Source organism: Eriocheir sinensis, chromosome 10 (assembly GCF_024679095.1).
Source record: "Eriocheir sinensis breed Jianghai 21 chromosome 10, ASM2467909v1, whole genome shotgun sequence".
NCBI classification, from domain to species: Eukaryota; Metazoa; Arthropoda; class Malacostraca; order Decapoda; family Varunidae; genus Eriocheir; species Eriocheir sinensis.
Genome location: NC_066518.1, coordinates 5,367,702 through 5,389,590, shown reverse-complemented (window position 1 = coordinate 5,389,590; position 21,889 = coordinate 5,367,702). Strand labels below are relative to the sequence as shown.

At 45.1% G+C, this 21,889-nt stretch overlaps 1 protein-coding gene across 2 annotated transcripts in view; it reads left to right on the top strand.

Annotated features, from left to right (window-relative positions):
- The window catches only part of LOC126996493 (alkaline phosphatase-like), a 245,281-nt gene that overhangs the window by 170,529 nt on the left and 52,863 nt on the right, over positions 1-21,889 (top strand). For both annotated transcript variants that reach the window (XM_050857006.1, XM_050857008.1), the window contains one exon: positions 6,670-6,844. In XM_050857006.1, the coding sequence (XP_050712963.1) occupies positions 6,670-6,844 (175 nt within the window). The remainder of the gene's footprint in view (positions 1-6,669; positions 6,845-21,889) is intronic.

Below are 21,889 nucleotides of genomic sequence, written 5' to 3'. Positions count from 1 at the left end.
ATTATGTGTACCCAGGTGTTTTGAGCGGAGGTGCTCGTGCGTTGTTGGGTGCCACTCGTGGTTCCTGTCAAATCGTTTAATACTAAAGCGTTTCTTGCTGGATTGTTATTTAAATACAGTAGCAGGCTTTTTTTCACATTTGTTACCTTTATTCTTATCCCCTTGAACTGACTCCTTTGCTGTAAAAAAAATGAGAGTAACACTCGTTCATATTTTTTTCTAAGCTTTTGTTTTACGTCTTAAGAAAGGTTTTCAATTGTTACCCTTTTTTAAGTGTACTTTTTAAAGGTAGTTGGTGTTAAGTGTTAAGTTCAAGGCGCAAACTGTTGTCTCACTCGTCACAGGGCCGGTGTTACCGTGGCCTGCTTCACAAGTTGATTGTAGTAGGTGAGATAACACAATAGCCTTTTTGTTAAGTGATGTGTGTGGCCGAGCGGTAGCCGTTATAATTTCACTTTAGTTCACTTTAGTTCTCTCTCTCTCACAAGGACATTAAAAGCGTGTTTTTGAATTTTAATTATATTAACAGTCTTACACAATAATTTATGTGAGCGAGTCGCACCAAGATAAGCAAGCCACACCCAGCGCGCGGAGCGGCTGATCACCACCCGCTGCCCGCTGCCCGCTGTCTTCTCTCCTCTCTGCGTTGATCGCCCTTTTTATTGCATCTTGATTCGTCCCGGAAGGGTGTGGCTTCCGGTTGATGACTGCTGATGAAAGTCATCATTTGCTGATCCTTGCTGATCTAGCGTCAGCTCATCACAGCTTCTCACGGCCAAAAGCACGACGTGTTGTTAAACATCCTGTTGTGCGACACCGACCGGGTGTCGCAACACATACAGTCATACACTTATATACACATGACGATATACATATTACATGTTTTCATATTACGTGGTTACGACAGAGATTTACGAACACACAAGGATTATGAAAATTAATAAAATTTTCTTTCCATGATTTACGCCATCGGTGAGAGGGTCACACGGACTAATGTGGCGTTAAATTAGGTCGGAAAGTTTATAAAAGCAGACATTCATTATAACGCGAGTTTGTGTGTGGGATGTCGACGGTATTCCCGCCCATTTGTCCCCCTTGAACAAAAGGTGTGGGTGTGGTGTGTGAAGTCCCAGTATGATCGATGTCATACATTCATATACATACATGCATACATATATACATACATTCATACATACATACATACAGGCAGACAGACTGATATAACATACATGGACTGTATGCGTCGCTCCTGACAGTGGCTGGCAGGGGCCTGTCCCAGCCTGTGCCTGGTGCAGCGCCGGTGCGGATGTTCGCTGTACGGTCCCCCCCCCCCCCCCCCCTGCCCGAGGACACGACACAGAAAAAATGAGAAAGAATGAAACCTAAGGCTCAGGAAATATATAAAAAAAACTAACATTGTGGCCTCCGAACAGGTGGCTTTGGTTCATTGCCAACCTAACCCATTGAAAAGTCTGCATGACTAATGAGGAATGAATATTAACTTGTAGTCAAGGTATTTGGGGGGGATTGAGGTGAACTTGCATACTAACGCTGAGCTGCAGGAGTTGAATGATTTACCACCTGAGGGCGTCCCTTGTGTTGTGGGAACCCTTGCAAGAACGACGCTCCCCACTCACTGTCCCCACCCCACCTACACACACACACACACACACACACACACACACACACACACACACACACACACACACACACACCTCAAAACATTGGCTGCACACTTTCTCCTCCCAAAGGTGCCTCGACCTGTGTCTGGTGCATATCGAATAGTGAAGGACAGTGTGTGTGTGTTTCTCTTTTGTTGCGTTCGTGTGTGTGTGTGTGGGTGTGGGTGTGGGTGTGGGTGTGGGTGGGTGGGTGGGTGGGGGGGTGTTTGCGTAGTAATCATTCAGCTTACTCTATTACGTGGTCGGCAGAAAAATGCCTCACCTCTCTTTGGACAGGGCAGGTGATAACTCGGCTCGCGGCACACCTGGACACAACACAGACGCTGCAGTGAAGTCGACACCCGCACCGCCACACTCTCAGGGGTGTGGGAGGCTCAAAAGGCTGCAGGAGAATTTTTAGCGCCTCCCCCTTCAAATTTCCACAAACATTCATGCTGTTTCAATTTCTTGTAAAGCTTAGGTAGCGATTCCCTTTGATGTACCGAGACCCCAAAGGAAGCTGTCCGCGAAAACACACACGCACAAACACACACACACACACACACACACACACACACACACACACACACACACACACACACACACACACACACACACACACACACACACACACACACACACACACACACACACACACACACACACAAAAGATGAAAACTGTTGATGGAGAAAATAACTTACCATCCGTATTGAGATGAAAGTTAAAATTCTCTTGATAATAAAAGCATATGAATTTTAGGGCTGAAATGAGTTTGTGATAACGGGAATGCTAGAGGAAATGGAACGCTCAAACTGTGGTAGAGGATGTGTTATACGAGGGAAACAACGTACACGAGTATATATATCTCTCGCCTCAACTTAGCAGAAGGAAGTGAGGGAATGAGTTCGATGGAGCAAGCAAATACCACTTTAGAGAGAGAGGGAAAGATGACCACACGCACCAGTCACTCATGTCACGAGGGAGCGAAGGGACTTGTATTCTTAAGCCCGTCCGCTGCGATTGGCACGGATTTCGCCTTCACTGGTAGCCTGGTACCACATACAGTCCCAGGTCTTTCTCTGCCTCTGTGGTGGATAGTGGAGTGTTTCCCATGTGGTATTGGTGTGCTGGATATCCCCTCCCAAGGTACAGGACTACATTTTTCTTCATTGAATTGTAGCAGCCACTATTTGTTCCATTCCTGTAGCTTGGTGAGGTCTTCTGGTAGGAAACCCGCAGTCAAGGGGTTAAACATTTCGGCGCCCAAGAACACTCATTTGACAAGACTTTCGTAGGATTTCCAGCTATGTTCGGGGGTGGTTGGACCATTCTTCTATATCATGAGCCTTAAGAAAACACTCATTAGAACCCGACTGATCTCCTTATTCGGCCTTTGAAAGTAGGTGATGTGAGAGGCGGAGGTGTCTGAGAATACCGACGTTCCCTCTGATGGAGAAGGAAAACGTACCCAAGTTCACCCTCTGATAGCTATCGCAGGTATTCATGAAAGGTGAACCGGAAAAAATGTCTCGAAAAACACGTAGGAAATTAGTTTGAAGTTCATGGAAGGTCACGTCATGTCAGTTATTTTATGGCAGCAATAGAAGTGAAAGAACAAAAAAAGAACATTAGTTTTAGTAGCAATAGTAGATGCAGTAGTAGTAGTAGTAGTGGTAGTAGTAGTAGTAGTGGTAGTAGTAGTCATCTCATATTAGCATGGCAAAATTAGCGGACATTCCACATCATCGCCGCCTCTCTCTCTCTCCCTCATATTGTTAACTATTTACTACTTTAAATATGCTCTAAATACTCTGCGTACATTTAATTATATAAGATTCTATGAAGGATTCGTTTTTTAGGACAAGACGAAGAGTTTGTACACATCCCTATACGGTGTGTCAGCGTGGGTATTGCCGCCTTGTCAAGTAGGGTGACAACCAACCAAGCCAAGTCACCTGGATATTTACCTCATGGGTGTTGTGGGAAAGAAGTCAGATCATGATAATTCGTAGTGGAAAAAACTGTTGAAAGGGAGTGCGTGAGGGAGGAAGGGAGGGAAGAAGAGCGAATGAGAGGTAGCCTGAGGTAGCCACGCCTGAAGTGACGATAAAATGGAAAGACTATATTAGTAGTAGTAGAAGTAGTGGCAGTAGTAATAGTAGTAGTAGTAGTAATAGAAGTAGTAGGGGTTTTTTTACAGCAGAGGAGACAGTTCAAAGGCATAAAAATATAAAACAATAATTAAAAAAAAGCCCGCTACTTACTGCTTCCTTATAAGTAATAGCAGTAGTAGTTGTTGTTGTGGTTGTTGCTGTTGTTTTTGTGGCTGTAGACTAACAAAGCGTTCATATGAAGTAGTGTAGGCAGCAGTGAACGGCGACAGGATGGCAGGAGATATCAGAGTGGAAATACGTGATAAAAACTCGGCTTTGAATTTAAATTATGAACGAGTAAAATTATCACCGCCACTGCATGTGTGAATACTGTGTCCTTCTTATTTACCCAGGCGGATGTAGACAGCGCGACAGCTGGAAATGCTTAACTCAGTAAGAAAATAAATGAGGAGTGAACCCGACGAAAAGAACCTGAAAAAAAATATTATTAAGCAAGTCGACAAAACAATGTGCTTCGCTGTGATGAGCAGGAAACAAATTAAATGAAAGTTTGAGACATTCCATTTTCAGAGAACGAGTTTGCTGGTAGGAGTGGGGGGGGGGGGGGTAGTGTGTGTGTGTGTGTGTGTGTGTGTGTGTGTGTGTGTGTGTGTGTGTGTGTGTGTGTGAGCCAAAGCTACCATTCTTCGTCCACCTTACTGCGTCCAAGCTTACTGATTAACAGGTATTTCAGCGCCGGAGTGCATCTATTTGCAGTTTTGTTACACGTTATGGGGATTTCACAGGTGGTTACATGAGCCTGTACAGTGACAGCTTTTCAAGTCTACTGCATCACGGACGGGAAAGCACCCCATGGAAGCTCGACTTATGTTCCCAATGGCCTTGAGTGATATTCGTAATGAGAACCCGAAACGTCTTAGGATACCAGAGTCAGGTGTAAGGACGTTCGCAAAAAGGCCCGCTCAGACGCTTCCGGATATCACAATTACGTTGTTTTTTTTAGGATACCAGAGTCAGGTGTAAGGAAGTTCGCAAAAAGGTCCGCTCAGACACTTTCGGATCTATCAATTACGTTTTTTTTTTTTTAGGATACCAGAGTCAGGTGTAAGGAAGTTCGCAAAAAGGCCCGCTCAGACGCTTTCGGATCTATCAATTACGGTTTTTTTTTTAGGATACCAGAGTCAGGTGTAAGGAAGTTCGCAAAAAGACCCGCTCAGACACTTTCGGATCTCACAGTTACTTTTTCCAAGGGCCACAGAGGAGATTAGTCAGGTATACATGAGTGTTTACATGACTATAGTGCAGTAATTGACTCCCGTAATTGACCCTCTTTCGGCCACCTCTTCGGATTCTTTACAGGAGCAGCGAGTAGCGGGCATTTTTTTTTTATTATTGTTTCCTTTTTTTGTGCTCGTGTGCTGTCTCCTTTGCTGTAAAAAAAAAGAACCCTTGTCAAACTATCACTAGACTCCTGAAACTACCAATATAAATGCACACAACCTCTACCTCTACGGTGTGGGTGTGTAAGCCTCAAAATGTTTGGGAATATGGGCCAAAGAACGAGAACCTCCTCCCACCAGCATTGTTACCAGCCTCGCCTCATTCTTATCTTTCCCCACACGCCGCCCGACACCCTCCTCCCTCCCAGGTGTTGAGGCCTCGTGTGTTGTCGGTGTGTGGAGCAGGGCAAGAGCCGTCGGGTCCTTAAAGATTAGATTTTAATTAAGGTTCAAGTTAAAATTTTTGTCAAAGACCATTGTCCGCATGAACTGTGTTTGTCATGTGTGTTTCAAATTAATGTGTAGAAACTGGTATAAGGCATTTCCTCCATTTTATTAAGTGTATATTCAATTCTTCGTAACGTCACATATACCTGACCAATTTTTTATCGCCTGCAGGTGTTATTTGCGTCACACTTTGATATCATTTAAGTCTGAAATGTGGAGAAGAGAGGAGAACTCATGATTAACATTATGCTGTCAGACTTCCTCTTTTTCCTTCATCAGAAAATATTGTCCACCCGAGTGCAGACACATACGGTTTCTGTAGCTCGTAGATTTTTTATAGTGACTCCATGCCGTGGGCAGCGCCTGAGCAACACCTTTAAACTGACACACGACGTGCGGTGTGTGACAGCCAGAGTAATTATTCGCGGACATTGAGTTCTCGCAATTGTTTGCCACAATCCCTTGGAACAGAATGACTAGGGCTTTTCTGTAATGGACCTTTTCAATACATATTTCAGAAACAAAATTTATTGAGAAAAGTCTGTATCTCGAATGTTCCATCAGAAGGACGAGAGGTTGTCTTGAAGGAAGGTTGTTTTCTTGCTGCGCTGGGAATTTATTGAATGTTGCATAACACTGAAAAGCATGACTTATAAAAAGCAAAGACATGGGGCGTTTTGCATGGTAATGCCTTTATAATGCACCGAAAGTAGGAATGTTTCTCATCACGAAGAAGGTAGACCTAGCTTGATGTCACCCGTTATGTTACAGCTCAGTGAAACCCGTGAAGCATATAGTAAACTTTAGAATGAGTTCAGAAAACATTTTACAATAAGCTTGGCATTAACTTTTCGACGGTATTTCCTAAAAGCCGTTTTAGTGCTTTAAAGACCCACTAACGGAGTGATACTTTTTTTCCGTACTTCAATGCCTCAGAAGTCTTGGAGAGCATTGACGATCATGTGTCGAAATGCGTGTCTTTTGCTTTGAATGAGGACTTAGGGTTGAGTAATAATCAAATACATATTGGTTAGTAAATTAGGAGTTCCTGAGTGGCGACTTACAATCTCAATTCCTAACCCGTAACATGAATTTCATAGTCGTCTAATCTTATCATTCGTCCACAAACTCATCTTTTATTCTAATTTCATTCCTCTGTATTCCAGACGTACAACATCGACGCGCAGATCGGAGATTCGTCAGCGTGCGCCACAGCGCTGCTCTGCGGCGTCAAGGCCAACGTCAACACTCTGGGCCTCGACCACCGGGGCAAGTTTGAGGACTGCATGTCTTCCTACACTGCCGGGGTCACTTCCATCATCGACTGGGCCCAGAAGCATGGTGAGTACACACTTCCATAACTGTGTCAGTGTAGTGAAATTTCTAGGCGACGGTCGCCTTCATAAAGTAGCAGATCACAGCGCCCCGTGACAAGGTGCCCTCTGTGAGATCCGGAGAACTCCATGAGTATTTCCTCGGCAGCCCTTTTGGAGACAGAAATTTAAGTTTGTGCACCAAAATATGCAAATGGCACAGAGTCCACGGTGCCACAATCCTGCAGTGGCCTGTCTTGAAGCACCGTGACCCTCCCATCACCCACGACTCTGTACGCCGAGCAGAGTTACTGCAAGTATTTCACGCCGCTGCTGCGATAAGCAGCTCTTCCCTTCCCTCCACGCCATTGTTGTCCCCCACACCTGCAGCCGTTAAGGGGACCAATACTCGCCGCCTCCCCCCTAACATTAGTTACTTTCATGTGAGCCACAGGTGTGCTGACCCCCAAAGTGAACCTTACTCCCCTATAAAGGCTGTGTACAGTGTTCGAAATACTTGCACCTACAACATGTCATTATAAAAATGTGTGTGTGCGTGTGTGTGTGTGTGTGTGTGAGTGTGTGTGTGTGTGTGTGAATATATATATACATATATATATATATATATATATATATATATATATATATATATATATATATATATAGAGATATAGATATATATATATATATATAGATATATATATATATATATATATATATATATATAGAGAGAGAGAGAGAGAGAGAGAGAGAGAGAGAGAGAGAGAGAGAGAGAGAGAGAGAGAGAGAGAGAGAGAGAGAGAGAGAGAGAGAGAGAGAGAGAGAGAGAGAGAGAGAGAGAGAGAGAGAGAGAGAGAGAGAGAGAGAGAGAGAGATTATAACACACACACATCTATCTATCTATCTATCTATAGATAGATAGATAGATAGATGCGGGGGGGGGGGCGTGCATGCCTGCGTGTGTGTGTGTGTGTGTGTGTGCGCGCGCTCGGTAGAAACACAAGGGCGTCCCGGACAGAAGAACAGCCGAAAGCAATTTCCGTATTGATGTATGTAACGAGATTTTTGTACTGTAAGTTTTCCCGAAGTTTTAAATTATGGAGAAAGTTTCTTTTAAGTGAAGCTTTTATCGCCTTTTCTTTAAAGAAGTGACTCAAATGGTATCACGCAGCATATGATTTTTAGATTTCATTTATATTTCCTGCACATAACTCCCGCCCGGAGAGCATTATTTTACTCCTCCTGAATCAGCAGTGTCGGAGACGCGAGCGTCCCCCTGGCGGCGCGGCGCCCGATTACTGTCTTCTTACGCTGATATTTGGCCTCCTTCTCTCCCGCCTCTCTTAGACTTATTCTTTTCCCTGCATCGTCTCTTTCTCATATTTCTTGCTATTTCCGTCTCTTATATTGTTGCTTTCCTCATGTTTTTCCTTCTTCGCTCTCACCCTCCTTTATATCCTCTTCTTTTTCCTCCTCCTCCTCTCTTTCCTCCTCCTCTTCTTCCTCCTTCTCCTCCTCATCTTCCTTCTTTAAGCTCTTCTGTACCGCTTCCTTCCTCCAGTATATTTCCTCCCTTTGATACACTCCTGCTTCTCTCCACCTCCTCGCGCTTTTTCCTTCTCTTCCTCTGTCATTACCGCCACCACCATTATCATCATCACTGTCATAATCATCATCGGTGCTTCTGGCTGCAGCAAATGACTCACACGCTGATGCTCGTCTCCTCCACTCGCCGCTGCTTGATAGAGTTCGCATCGTCCGTGACCCGTGTTGGTTGTAGCTCCTTGCCCTTTGTGACACTTTGGGACATACGTATTTTTAAACATTTCGACGCCCATACACACATTTCTGACAAGGCTTTCATGGGTGTGTTGGGGCTTTCAAGGGGTAGTTTAATGACCCTTCTGGTAGTTTGACCCTTCTTCTGCACCTTGAACATAAATAAACACCCATTAGAGCCCGATTAATCTCCTTTTTGAAGATTAATCGAGAAAAAAGGTATAAAAAAGGCGGAAAAAAACCCGAAAAAAAAGCCCGAAAAAAAAGCCCGAAAAAAAAGCCCGAAAAAAATGGCCAAAAAAAAGGCCGAAAAAAAAAGCCCGAAAAAAAGCCCGAACTCCTTTTCTTTCTTATTCCTATTCTTATTATCATCATTATCTCTTTTCTTCCATCTTTTTGCTCCTGCTTATTCATGCTTTCCTTGCGCTATCCTAAATCGACACCACTTCAGTCATCTTCCTGCACACACACACACACACACACACACACACACGTCCTCCCCAGAGCGAATAACCTCATCTCTTTTAGCCCGTGCGTTGCCCTCTCTGCCTCACACCTCCGACCAGTCACCTCCCGGATGCTTCCTCAACGTGTCCGCTGCCTTGATTGCTTGCGCTTGATTGGAGAGTCTTAGCAAGCAAGGGTGCAAGAGCAAGAGGGAATTGTAGGAGTGATAGTGATGGTTGTGGTGGTAGTAGTCGCTGTAGCTGTAGTGGTAGTCTTAGTAGTAGTAGTAGTAGTAGTAGAAGTAGTAGTAGTAGTAGTTTCTTTTGTTGTTGTAGGGGTGAGTATTAGCTGTAATATTATCAATTTCTTTTGAGAACAGCATCTTAATATACACACAAATAAGGAGCATAATATTGCATCAAAAAAGCTATAGATGAATTACCTCACTGACACAACACGAACACACAAGCACTTGAGTCCCGCGAGGCAAGATCACGGTCCCCCCAACGGAAAGAGTCCACGCCGTCACTTCCGTCATTCGATCATTAGACAGCCTCGTATTAAACCCTCTAACGTAGATTGGTGGAAGATTATATTTTCGATCATCCCTCAGACACTGCTTAAAATATCTTGAAGAACCTTAGCAGGGTATATAGTTTAGAATGAAGACAAATGGCAGTCATCTCTTTGTCAGTTATACTCATGCATTTGTTTTCATTGTTCAGCAAGTATTTGGAGCAGCTTGAAGAAAACTGCAAAATCGAATCTCTCTGCTTTTCAAATGTTCACTCTGGATCGCGTGCACTATTTTGTTATGTTTGTCCTCCACTGTTTTATCTGATATTATTACACCGCGCGTTTCCTTCGCCCACACAACGCTGTCGGCACTTTTCACCCTCCCACTCACTCGTTTGTTCGTATTTTTGGAACATCTCGTGCGGGTATGTCTCAGCTCCCTCCCCCAACCTCCCAGCAGGATTTGTCAGCTGGCGCTTCTCCGTGTCGAACTTCAGTGAGCCGCGAAGGTGGGGGTCCGCTGGTTGTCTCGCCCGTCCTCCCGCCTCCCTGGGATGTCTCGTCACGGCCCGCGGCTTTATTGTCGCACGCACGTAATAAATCCTCGGCGGCAGTTCTGTGGATTGTCTGATGTGAGGCGAATCATTTCCGCGACTGGTTCTGTGTTATGTCTTTTGTTTTTCGGTCTTGTTATTGCGCCGACTTTGTGTGGTAGTTATCAGGGTCTGTCTGGAGAATTTACCGCTAAAAGTCGATGATGTTAAGGAAAGTTAGGCGGTGAACAAGGGAAGGTTTGTGTGTGGAGCTGAAAAAAAAAAAAAAACATGAAAATCGTGTATTATTTTTTGACATTTTCCCACCAGCAATCAAGTGCAGGTCTAATAATGATATGCAAGTAATTGATTTAGATTTTTAGACATTCTCAACAAAACCTTCCACAAATAAAGGCAGAAATAATAATAAAAAAGTCATAACTGGCATCAAGCAGACCATGGCAGTGCAGAGCCGTAACCAAAATAATTCCTAAAATTTCTGCACATTTTTGTATTATGAAAAGAAGAGATTTTGAGGCGTGTTAAAGGCTTAGTATTGGTAGATTTGAGAGAGAGAGAGAGAGAGAGAGAGAGAGAGAGAGAGAGAGAGAGAGAGAGAGAGAGAGAGAGAGAGAGAGAGAGAGAGAGAGAGAGAGAGAGGAAGGAAGGGGAAGGAAGGAAGAAAGAAAGAAAGAAAGAAAGAAAGAAAGAAAGAAAGAAAGAAAGAAAGAGACAAACAAACAAACAAACAAACAAGGAAAGAAAGAGAGAAGGAAAAAAAGAAAGGAAAGAGAGAGAGGAGAAAGAAAGTAAGAAAGAAAGAAAGAAAGACAGAGTGAGAGAGAAAGAAAGAAAAAGAAGGAATGAAAAAGAAAGAGGAAAGAAAGAAAGAAAGAAGGAAAAAGAGAGAGAGAGATGAAAGAACGTAAGAAAGAGAGTGAGAGAGAGAAAGAAAAGAAAGGAGAAATAAAGAGGGGAAAAATAAATGAGAGAGAGAGAGAGAGAGAGAGAGAGAGAGAGAGAGAGAGAGAGAGAGAGAGAGAGAGAGAGAGAGAGAGAGAGAGAGAGAGAGAGAGAGAGAGAGAGAGAGAGAGAGAGAAATGAGAGGGTCGCTGTCATCACCGCGCAAAAGCAGAGACACTGAGAATTGATTTTGTTTTACTTTTCCGCCTTTTAATAACAGGAAAGCGTCGTCCGTGTTTGAAAAAGATATACTTCACTTCGCGATTCCGAGAGAGCACCAGCCTCCTCCCCCCCTGCCTCCCCCACCCTGCCAGCCCCTCCCTTTCCTGACTCTCCTCATTTCCCCTCCCATCCCTCGTGCACCCCTGCCTCCCCTCCCCTCGCTGCCTTGCCTCCCTACCCTTTCCCTATTTTCTTTCCCAGACTCCCTTCCCTTCCTTCCTGCTTCCTTTCACTCCATTTCCCTGCTTTCCATCCCTTCCCCTCCCTGCCTCCTCCTCCTCCTCTCCCTTCCCTTCTTTTCCCTCTTTCTTACACTCCCATCCCTCGTGCAACCCTGCCTCCCCTCTCTTCCCTGCTTCCCCTCCCTCCCTTTCTTCTTCCCGGACTCCCTAACCCTCTCTTCCTTCTGTCTCCTTTCCCCTCCCTTCCTTCTCGGCTTTCTTCCCCTCCCTCCTTTCCCTCCCTTTTCCTGATTCCCTTCCCATCCACCCCTCATGCCCTCAGAACCTTCCCCCTTCTAATCTCCCTCCCTTTCTTTCCGGGTTCTCTTCCTTCCCTCCTTTCCCTCCCCTCCTTCCCTGTCCTATCCAATCCTACTCGCATCCCCCCATAACCTCCTCCTGTCCCTCTATTCTTTCCCTGCCTCCTTCCTCTCTATTCTCCCACCCTGCTTCTTCACCCTTCCCTCCCCTGCTTCTCCCCTTCCACCCCGCCATCTCCAAGCACAGGTCGGCGCCGCGCCAGGCTTCTTCTTCTTCCATCTCTATCGGCACAATATGGCCTCCACCGCTGCCTGTTTCCCGGATATGCTTAATTACCCGTGCGAATGTTTTTCTCTTGGATTCCCCGTCAGGAGGGAGGTATCTGGGCAGGGTTGGTGTATATTACCCAACTAGGAATCGCTCCCCCCCCCTCCCCCCATCCCCACCCCCTGTTTGTAATCAGTCGCCCTTCCTTCGTTATTTGCATTATTTAGGGTTTTCTCGGTTGCCCTGTTTTTTTTTTCTTCTCACTCTTCCTCTGTTCTCTTTGTTCTTCTCTTTGTTCTCTGTGTTCTTATCTCCCTGTTCTCTCAGTTTCTTCTCTCACTTTCGCTGTTTCTTCTGTTATTGTTCTCTTTGTCCTTCTGTTGTTCTGTTTTTTTTCTTTCTCCCTGTTATCATCGTTCGCTTTGTCGTTCTCTTACTGTTCTCTTTGTTCTTCTCACCGTTCTTTCGTTGTTCTGTTTTTTTTCTGTTTTCTCCCTCTTATCATCGTTCTCTTTGTCGTTCTCTTACTGTTCTCTCTTGCCCTTGTTTCTTATCTCCCTGTGTTCTGTTCTTCTCATTGTTCTCTCCCTGTTCTCTCTTCTTTATACTCTTCTCTCACTGTTCTCTTACTGTTCTCTCTGTTGCCCTCGTATCTTCTCTCTCCATTACCCTTCTTCCTCCTCCTTCGTCAGCCTCCACCCGTCCGTCCTCTTCCGCCTCAGTGTCCGCTTGTCCTCATGTCCGCACCCTTGTATCGCCTTCTTGTTTCCTCGCTGCCCCGCTACTTGGTTCCTCCTCCCTGTGGCGTCGCGTCCCTTCTCCTCCGCCTGGTTCTTGCTGTTAGGTTTCGTGATAGGATTCCATGCCTTGACCTCGGCTTCGTTCCAGTGCTTCATTGGGTTAATTGGTTGATTGGCGTACATGTTTTTTTTTGCATTTGTGAGTATGTGTGTGTGAAGTTTCATCTTGTCGTCGTATTTCATGTTATAATCTTTCTCTTGCTTCGCTCCCTCCTCCTTCTCTTCCTCCTCTTCCTCCTCCCGCTATTCCCCATCCTCTTCCGTCCCTCTTCTTTGTTTTATCATCTTCATCTTTCATGTTAAACTCTTTCCCCTCCTCCTTCTCCTCCTCCTTCTCCTCTTCCTCCTTCCCCTCTTCCCCATCCTCATTATCATCCTCTACCGTCCCTCTTCTATGCTGTATTATTTTCATCTTTCATGTTAAACCCTTTCCCCTCCTCCTCCTCCTCCTCCTTCTCTTCCTTCTCCTCCCCCTTCTCTTCCTTCTCCTCCTCATCTTCCTCCCTACCATTTCTTTGTTTCCATTTTTTCAATTTCACATTTTCTCATTTCTTTCGCAGTGCTTTCTCCAAGAACTCACTCTAGCGCGTATATGCTCGCTATCTTTCCAATTATTGCTTTAGTTTCATTTCTCTCGTGTTCTTCCTCCTCTCGTTTCTTTTTTTTCTTCTTTTTTGTTACCTGGTTTTCAGCACATTTTTTAAACTCCTTTCCCTCCTGCAGTTTCCTCCCTTGGTGTGCGAGCTCTGCCTTATCTTCCCTCTCAGCCGTTCTCTATGGTTTCGTCTCCCCGGTTTCTTCTAAATGTGTTCTTTCTGCTTCTTGTACACTCTCGTCTATCTCTCTCTCTCTCTCTCGTCCCTCCGTTCTTACCCTTTATCTGCATACACCATAATCCGCTTATATCCTCCGGCCCCTCCTTCTGCTTCCTCGTCGCTTCCGTCTCACTCTATTATCCGTATTATCGGCTCACGTCCGGTTTCATTTACGCCCCTCGAGTTGTTCTCTTGCATCACCGCTTTTTTTTTTTTGGTGGGGGGCGTCTCATTTCAGTGTGGAATTTACGTCCTTCGTCTTAAGCGTCACGTCTGGATGCCTTTCGTCCGGGTTCTAATAAGTCTTCGTGCGCTTCGTTCCCGTGATTGTCGTCCTCCCTCGTTGGTTGGTTGGTCGGGCACTTATCGTTTATCCTCCACCTGTTGTGAACCGCCTCGTCCCTCTCCTGTCTCGTCACTTCTCCATCGCAACGTTTGTGTTTTGCTGCCTGGCTTCTTTTTTCTGCAGCCTCAATAAGGCGGGCTGGAGGGGCCGATCATTCCCGGTAGCGTGACAGGCTCCCGCCAGCCTCCAGCTCAGCATCTGGACTAAAGTGAGACTCGCATAGATGTCTGCGTTTCGTGTTTTTTTCGAAGTATTTACAACTTCCTGAACTTTCCCGAGGCAGCTCTGCACCTTGCTGGCGTCCTGCCAACATGCCTCCTCCTTGTCCATCCTTGATGACATTATAGGAAGCCTTTCCCTCTAAAAAAGAACTTTTTTGTACCAGCCTTGTATTAGTGCCAGTGTAGTGCCACTCCGGCCCTGTTTTATCTTCGCTGCTCATGTTGCGTCTGGCGTCCGTCCCTGCGGCTCACCAAGGCGACGCGCACGACACCTAAGCACCCCGCCAGGAGGGCAAGCAAAACCAGGTTTGCTGGGAATGTTTCCCTTCAGTCTGCACTTTGATTCTTAATAACTGTATCACTGTTTCATATTTTAATTATGACTATGCAAAAAAAAAGAATTTCGGATTACATCGGTTGTCAGTTTTTTCTTCCAACACTCCAGCTTTGAGAGGCAGACAAGGGCGTCAGGGAGCAGCGCGTCGTGCTGCTGGCGTTGTTTGGCCTCACCAGCATCCTCGCCACGCCCTGCGCCTAACACGCCTCGTGCACCAACTATGCAAATTGCTTGATTATGGGAGAAAGCGCAGCCGGCGCCGGAGGAAGTGTGATCAAGTGCAACTTAAGACAATGGACCGACACTGGGTGTTGGATCAGCTGGTCTGGTCCCAAGCTGAGCTTCACGCTGAGCCCGGCAGCGAGTGAGATTTAGGAGTCAGATATGCTGGAATTTCCAGAATGTTGGAGGGTTCATTATACATTTCACTAATGAGGGGATTATAATTACTTCGCCGCAACGATTGGGTTGTCCATGAAAGACAGGTTTTCTTCATCTGGTTCTGTCAAGGCTCTCAGACGTGGCTGTTTCCATGGGCGGCAGAGCAGGGAGGAGAGCCGAGGGAAGGATGAGGGCAAGGCAAGGCGTGGGGGGACTGCCTGGGGTTCTGAAAAATCAGTGGTACATGTGCAGCCAAAAAAATCACTGCTGCATGTGTGAACAGAAAAACACGTTATTTGAGCCTTCAGACGCGATTCACAAACGTTCGCTCACACAGAGCGGCCCAGCACAGGAGGGTCTTTGTCTCCATGCTAACACATTGTTTTTAAAAGATCTGAAAGGACAGAAAACATTTGCACTTTGCAAGTTGTCTCGTCTCGCAAACCGTGCAGCCGTGGTTTGACTTAATGTCTAGATTGTCTCATCTGTGTGTAATGCAAACTGTTTAGGGACCATGAGAGCTAAACAAGGAGAGACGGAGACACGAGGATGCAATTACCTCCTTGGGCCGAGGCGGGGCGGCGCGGGTGTCGGGTGACGTGTGTGTTGTTTGCTGCGCCGTGCTTCCTGGCGCCGTTTATCTCCGCCTTAATGGAGTGGTCTCGGGAGTCGTGCAAAGTGGAGTACAGACGAACAGAGTCAACGAGTACTTTCCTTTTCTCAGAACATTAAACGGCTTAAAGTTAAAAGCAAAACTAATGTGTGCTTGAAATTATCTTTGAAAAGTATTAACACTTATACATTTAGGCGTTTATAATTGTTCAATAAGTCCCAGATATTCAATATAGAGTAAAGGAAGACTAACAAAAACGTAACACATAATACCCCGCGAGCATGAATCATGGCCACAAGTAAACAGGCGTGTGAGGCTGCCAGGCCACCGACACTTGATGCCGCCCCGCCGAGATTCCTTCCCGCCGGGAGGTGGGCGGTGGGGGGGCCGCCCTTGTCGCACATGCTTTCCCTTCCCCTCCCCCCCTCCCCCCGCCTGCCACTGAGCTGCTCGTCCTTCAGGCGGAGGATTTTCTCAAGATGAAAGCGGAACCTGAGAATCGTGTACGCCGAGCACCTTTGCGAATATTTTTATAATGAAAGCGTGGCTTCATTAAGACCAAACTGCTCTCCCGCGGGGAAAGTAGCATTTCCTGTTACCGCGAAGAAAGGCTGGGACGGAAAAGGGACACACACACACACACACACACATACACCACACACACACACACACACACACACACACACACACACACACACACACACACACACACACACACACACACACACACACACACAGTTTGCTACAATATATAATATAAAGACACTACACATTAAACTGTAACTGTTCGTAATATGAATAAAATAAAAATAACGACACTTATGAAATGTTACATTTGTTAAATGTTAAAGGTTTGATATGCAGGTAAAATATTTTCAGTATTACATACATCATCCATAACTGCCCAAAAATGTTACAAATATTTATTTCGACTAACGTTATGGGAAGGCAGTTACTTTCAATCACTCTGAGGTGTTTTTATCAGGCAGTCACCGTCACGAGCACTTGAGTCACTTATCGGTTTTAAAAATGGTATTTCCCGTTACTTACGTCCTAAGCCTTAAGCAGCAGCAAGATGCTCGGGAAGCGTGCAGGGGAAAGGATCAAATGAGTCCGTAGAGGCGCGAGTGGACTACATTAAAATAGAAAGTGTCACCTCAGTTAGGATGGAGAAGGAAGCTCCTCTAGTTAGTTCTAAAGCCCCGCTGTGCCCACACGATGGAAGCACCAGCCAGCCACCGGAGCGAAAGTGTATCTATGCACCTTAATAGTTTTCTTGAAGAACATGCACTGTGCTTAAAGATGAGCTCCGCGTTGGCTAAATAATACTCCTGAAGGCTATCTGGGCTACAAAATAATCCTTACTTATAATACTACATATTATGAAAGGTCCATTTTGCCTGAACACCCATGAGAACTCCCCTAACTCCACCAACAAACGCTTGAGAAATTAAATTCATTCTCCTTTAGTGGTCCATTTATGTACTGCGACGTGTGTTCACAGACTAATCCATGCAACATTGCGTTTCGCTGCACCGCCAGTGTTGAGGAAGAGAGCAGGAGGGTGAAAGGGTTGTGAGGCACTAGGTATATTACACACACACACACACACACACACACACACACACACACACACACACACACACACACACACACACACACACATTTTTTTCTCTTTGATTTTCTCGCGTGCGCACTCACACACACAATTAAATTCCTCAACTCATGTTTCAAGGTCTCGTGCAAATCTCTTTTAGTTCTTTTTCTTTTAAGATCGCCATCAGTGGTGTGGTGGAGTTAAGAGATTTGTGGTGGGGAGATATGAAGGGGGTAGGGGGTTGGGGGGGCAGTGTGGCAGTGAATAGTGTCGTGGTCAATGGTCCCAGATTATCGTACTCAGAGCCTCGTATTTACCGGTTTCTGATGCCTAACTATTGCCAAGAAACATCAATAATTAACCATTTTAACGATAACTATATATGAAGGCAGTTATTAGGGTCGAGGAGGCCGTTTTGGGGTCGGAAAGCGGCAAACATGGGAGGCTGAGTACGACAATCTGGCATCGTTCGTTGTGGTGGGGTTAGTGTCTTAGTGGGAAGTATTGTGGGGTAGTGTTGCGGTGGAGAAGTGTTATGCTGCGGTAGGGGTAGTGATTTGTTGCGCCAGGAGCAGTGTCTCGTTGTGGTCGTAATGTGGGAGTGAAGAACAATATGGAGCAACACGGACCCACAGCACCGTGCTCACCTCTCTTTAAAATCGTCACCAGCCAAAGCTGCTAAAGTCACACGTGGCCTTTGCCAAAATGAAAATATATCCCTACACACATTTTTTAACTACACCTACAAATGCTGCCACATCAATTCCTGTAATTACATGCAAGTTCAATTACAATGCCGCTGAAACGCATCCATATTGCTGTAGAGAGGGAGGGAGCATAAAGAAATTGAAAAATGCGATGGTGTGAGAGGGAACGGATGGTATAAGCGATATCGGCGATTTGAGAGCAGCGGCAGAACGCGTGTATAAAACTAATTATTACAAGTGGAAAATACGAGAACGCATAAAACTGTCACACGGCGAACGACTGGTCATTGAGGGTGTGTGTGTGGGGAGGGGGGAGATGGTGCACGCCGCGGAGGTCACCGGGGACACACTGGAAGGAGAGTGATGAGTATGAATGGATCATCTTCATTCAAACAAAAGGGAGGCCATTATCCGAAACTGTGTCAGAGGAAGGAAGAGCTTGCTGGGGGTAGAGTGATGAGGTCGAGTGCATCATCTTTATTAAAACAAGCGTAATTGACTGCTCTTTCGGCCACCTCTTCGGATTCTTTACAGGAGCAGCGAGTAGCGGGCTTTTTTTTATTGTCTCCTTTTTTTGTGTGCCCTTGTGCTGTCTCTTTTGCTGTAAAAAAAAAAAAAAAGTCGTCGAAACTGTGTCAGAAGAGGGAAGAACATGATGGATAAGGACGGGAAAGTGGAGCACAGGGGATGAAAAGTGTACTACAGGGGCGGCCACCGGGGACGTGTTGGAAGGACGGTATTGATTGCAAGTGGATCATCTTCATTAAAACTAGCGAGAGGTCATATCCAAAACTGTGTCAGAGGGGGGGGAGGGCGTGCGGGATGAGGATGAGGGGAGATGAGTGGAGCAATAGAGATGAAAGGAGTGTAGGAGCTGAACCTTAATAATCGCTACAAGGCTGTAAGTGTTCGTCTGGGCGTGTTTTCTTATTTTCTTCTTCTCTATCTTCCTCTAACCTCATTGATTTTCCCTCCTTTCACTTCACATCAATGCCACAAACTTATTTACTCAATCAAAGGAAGAGGATCCCCTGAATTCTACCCAATATGTGTTTTTTTCTTGTAATTTCAGTTTCTTATTTATCCTTTTAACCAATGCGTCAAGCTTGTTTATGCAATCAAGTGGGTCAGGCTCAAAACATCTGAAACATCTGCCTTAAGACTTGAGGAACACGAATTAGAAGTAATGAATCGGTATAAATAGTATTAACGTTACACGGAGTTTTAAATCATTTTTTTGGTGTCTACTTCCCCACTTAAGAAGGGAGACAGTACAACATATCATTCACGTACTCTCGGGCCCATATTCTCAAGCATTTCATCGCCCAAGCATGCACATTTGACAGGACATTCGTAGGAGTCTTAAACATTTCCAGGGGTAGTAGTTTTAGGGCCCTGGAGGTAGTGTGACCCCTCTGTACCATGAATCTAAAAAAACAAAAACTCATTACAACCCGACTGATCTTTTTGGCCTTTGGAAGTAGTTGTTGTGAGAGGCGGAAACGTCTGTGTATAGCGACCTCAGTCTCGACAAGTCACACCGCACACCTTGGATCATATTTCAATTCTTCTCACGTTCAGTATTTGCATTATTTTCTTATTTTCATTCTTCATTGTGGATATTCAAACGAGACACTGATTTGGAAGGTTGCTGCATCAAGGAAGTGGAAGTGGAAGCCTCGCAAACCTTGGATCATATTTCAATTCTTTTCACGTTCAGTATTTGCATGTTTTCTTATTTTCATTCTTCATTGTGGATATTCAAACGAGACACTGATTTGGAAGGTTGCTGCATCAAGGAAGTGGAAGTGGAAGCCTCGCAAACCTTGGATCATATTTCAATTCTTCTCACGTTCAGTATTTGCATGTTTTCTTATTTTCATTCTTCCCAGGTTGTGCGCGCCGCCGTGTGAGACCAAATTAGTTATAGAATTGATATTACGCCTCCAGATGCTCAGTTTCCTCCCCATTACGTCAGCAAAACTTCCCGCCCCTTTGACGTCCTTCCGCTCCTTGACTCTTTCCCTCGCCGCTCCTCGAGTCTGTGTATTGCTTCCTCGGCAGAATGACATAATTAGTTGTAACATTTTCATTGGTGATTGATGTCGTTCCCAGTTGACACAGACGCACTGGTTATTGGAAGCCTTGCAAACCTTGGATCATATTTCAATTCTTCTCATGTTCAGTATTTGCTTGTTTTCCTTTTCTTTTTCTTTTTCATTCTTCATTGTGGATATTCAAATGAGACTGATTTGTAAGGTTGCTGAATCAAGGAAATGAAAGCGGAAGCCTCGCAAACCTTGGATCTTATTTCGATTCTTCTCACGTTCAGCATTTGCATTTTTATTTTTTTTCATTCTTGAGTATGGATATTCTAACGAGCTATCGATATGGAAGGTTTCTGAATCAAGGAAACAGACAACATAGATGTAACTTGTTTGTATTGACTCGTCTGTTTACTTTTCTACACCTTTTCACCTTCAAATTAAAAAAAAAAAAATGAAGGTGCTTGGCGGATTTTTTTTTTCTTTTTTTTTTTGTGTGTGTGCCATTAAGTTGCTTCCTTCACTGCCAAAAGAAAGGGAAAGTATAAAGCAAATAGATATCATAGTAACAAGTGAGAGATCTTGAGCTGGTTCCTTCACTGTCAGAAGAAAAAAAGAGAAGTGTAAAGTAGAAAGGTATTATATTACAGGTAGCATTGGAGAAAGGCCACAAAGAGAAGGAAGTAGTAAAGCTTAGCAAAATAAAATAAAAAAGAGGAAAATATAAAGCAAACAGGAATTAAAGCAACATTGGAGAAAGGCCACGAAGAGAAGAAAGCAGTTAAGTGGCGGAGGAGGAGGAGGAGGAGGAGGAGGAGGAAGAGGGCAATTGGTATATGAGTGAGACAAAGCAATATAGAAGACCAAAGATGAAGAGGAGGACTAAAAATATATCATCATATGGAAGGAAAAACATGATGAAATAAGAGGAAAATATAAGCAAACAGGAATTCTCGTAACACTGGAGGAAGGGCACGAAAGAGAAGGAAGCAGGCGAGGGGGCAGTGAAAAAAAAGAGACCACGGTAAAAAAAAAAAAAAATAAAGGGAAATATAAAGCAAACAGGAATTATCGTAACACTGGAGAAAGGCCACGAAAGAGAAGGAAGCAGTAAAACAGGTGGAAGGGGGTAGAGTGAGGAAAGAGACGGAGGAAGTGAGGGACGAGGAGCAGAGAGAAGGGCAGCGGATGAGACACGGAGGCAACAGCTCAACCCGGACTGTCAGGCGGCCACAACTCTGTGTTTACTGGCGGCTTATCTCAACTTGGGAGGAAGATTAATGGCAGAGAACCATCACTTTCCTTCCGCCACCCTGACTCACAACTCTCACTTTCCTGCTCGCGGCCTTATTTATCCTTCCCTCCCCTTCCCCCTCGCCTCCTTCCTTCCTTCCCTTCCCTCCCTCAAGTCCATCTCAAGGCGTCGGGACTCTTGCCCTCCTCGCTCCGCACTTCATCCCCGCCGTTATATAACCCGAGAGTCTTCCCTCATTATGTTCCCTCTCCTTGATCCACCCTAAGCGCTCTCTCTCTCATTCTCTCTGTCTGTCTGTCTGTTTCTCTCTCTCTCTCTCTCTCTCTCTCTCTCTCTCTCTCTCTCTCTCTCTCTCTCTCTCTCTCTCTCTCTCTCTCTCTCTCTCTCTCTCTCTCTCTCTCTCTCTCTCTCTCTCTCTCTCTCTCTCTCTCTCTCTCTCAGATAATTATTTAAATACAGAAATATATAGCTTGATATAGATCAGTGTGTGGGTGTGTGTGTGTGGGTGTGTGTGTGTGTGTGTGTGTGTGTGTGTGTGTGTGTGTGTGTGTGTGTGTGTGTGTGTGTGTGTGTTTTACTTCCTCTCGATTTCCCTGTCTGCCCTAAATCTTAAACGTGCTTTGCTCCCTTCAGACTGGGAAATATATATGCTCGCTAAAATTCAACTAAAATTTTGTGAGTAATATTTCTATTCACAGACACACACACACACACACACACACACACACACACACACACACACACACA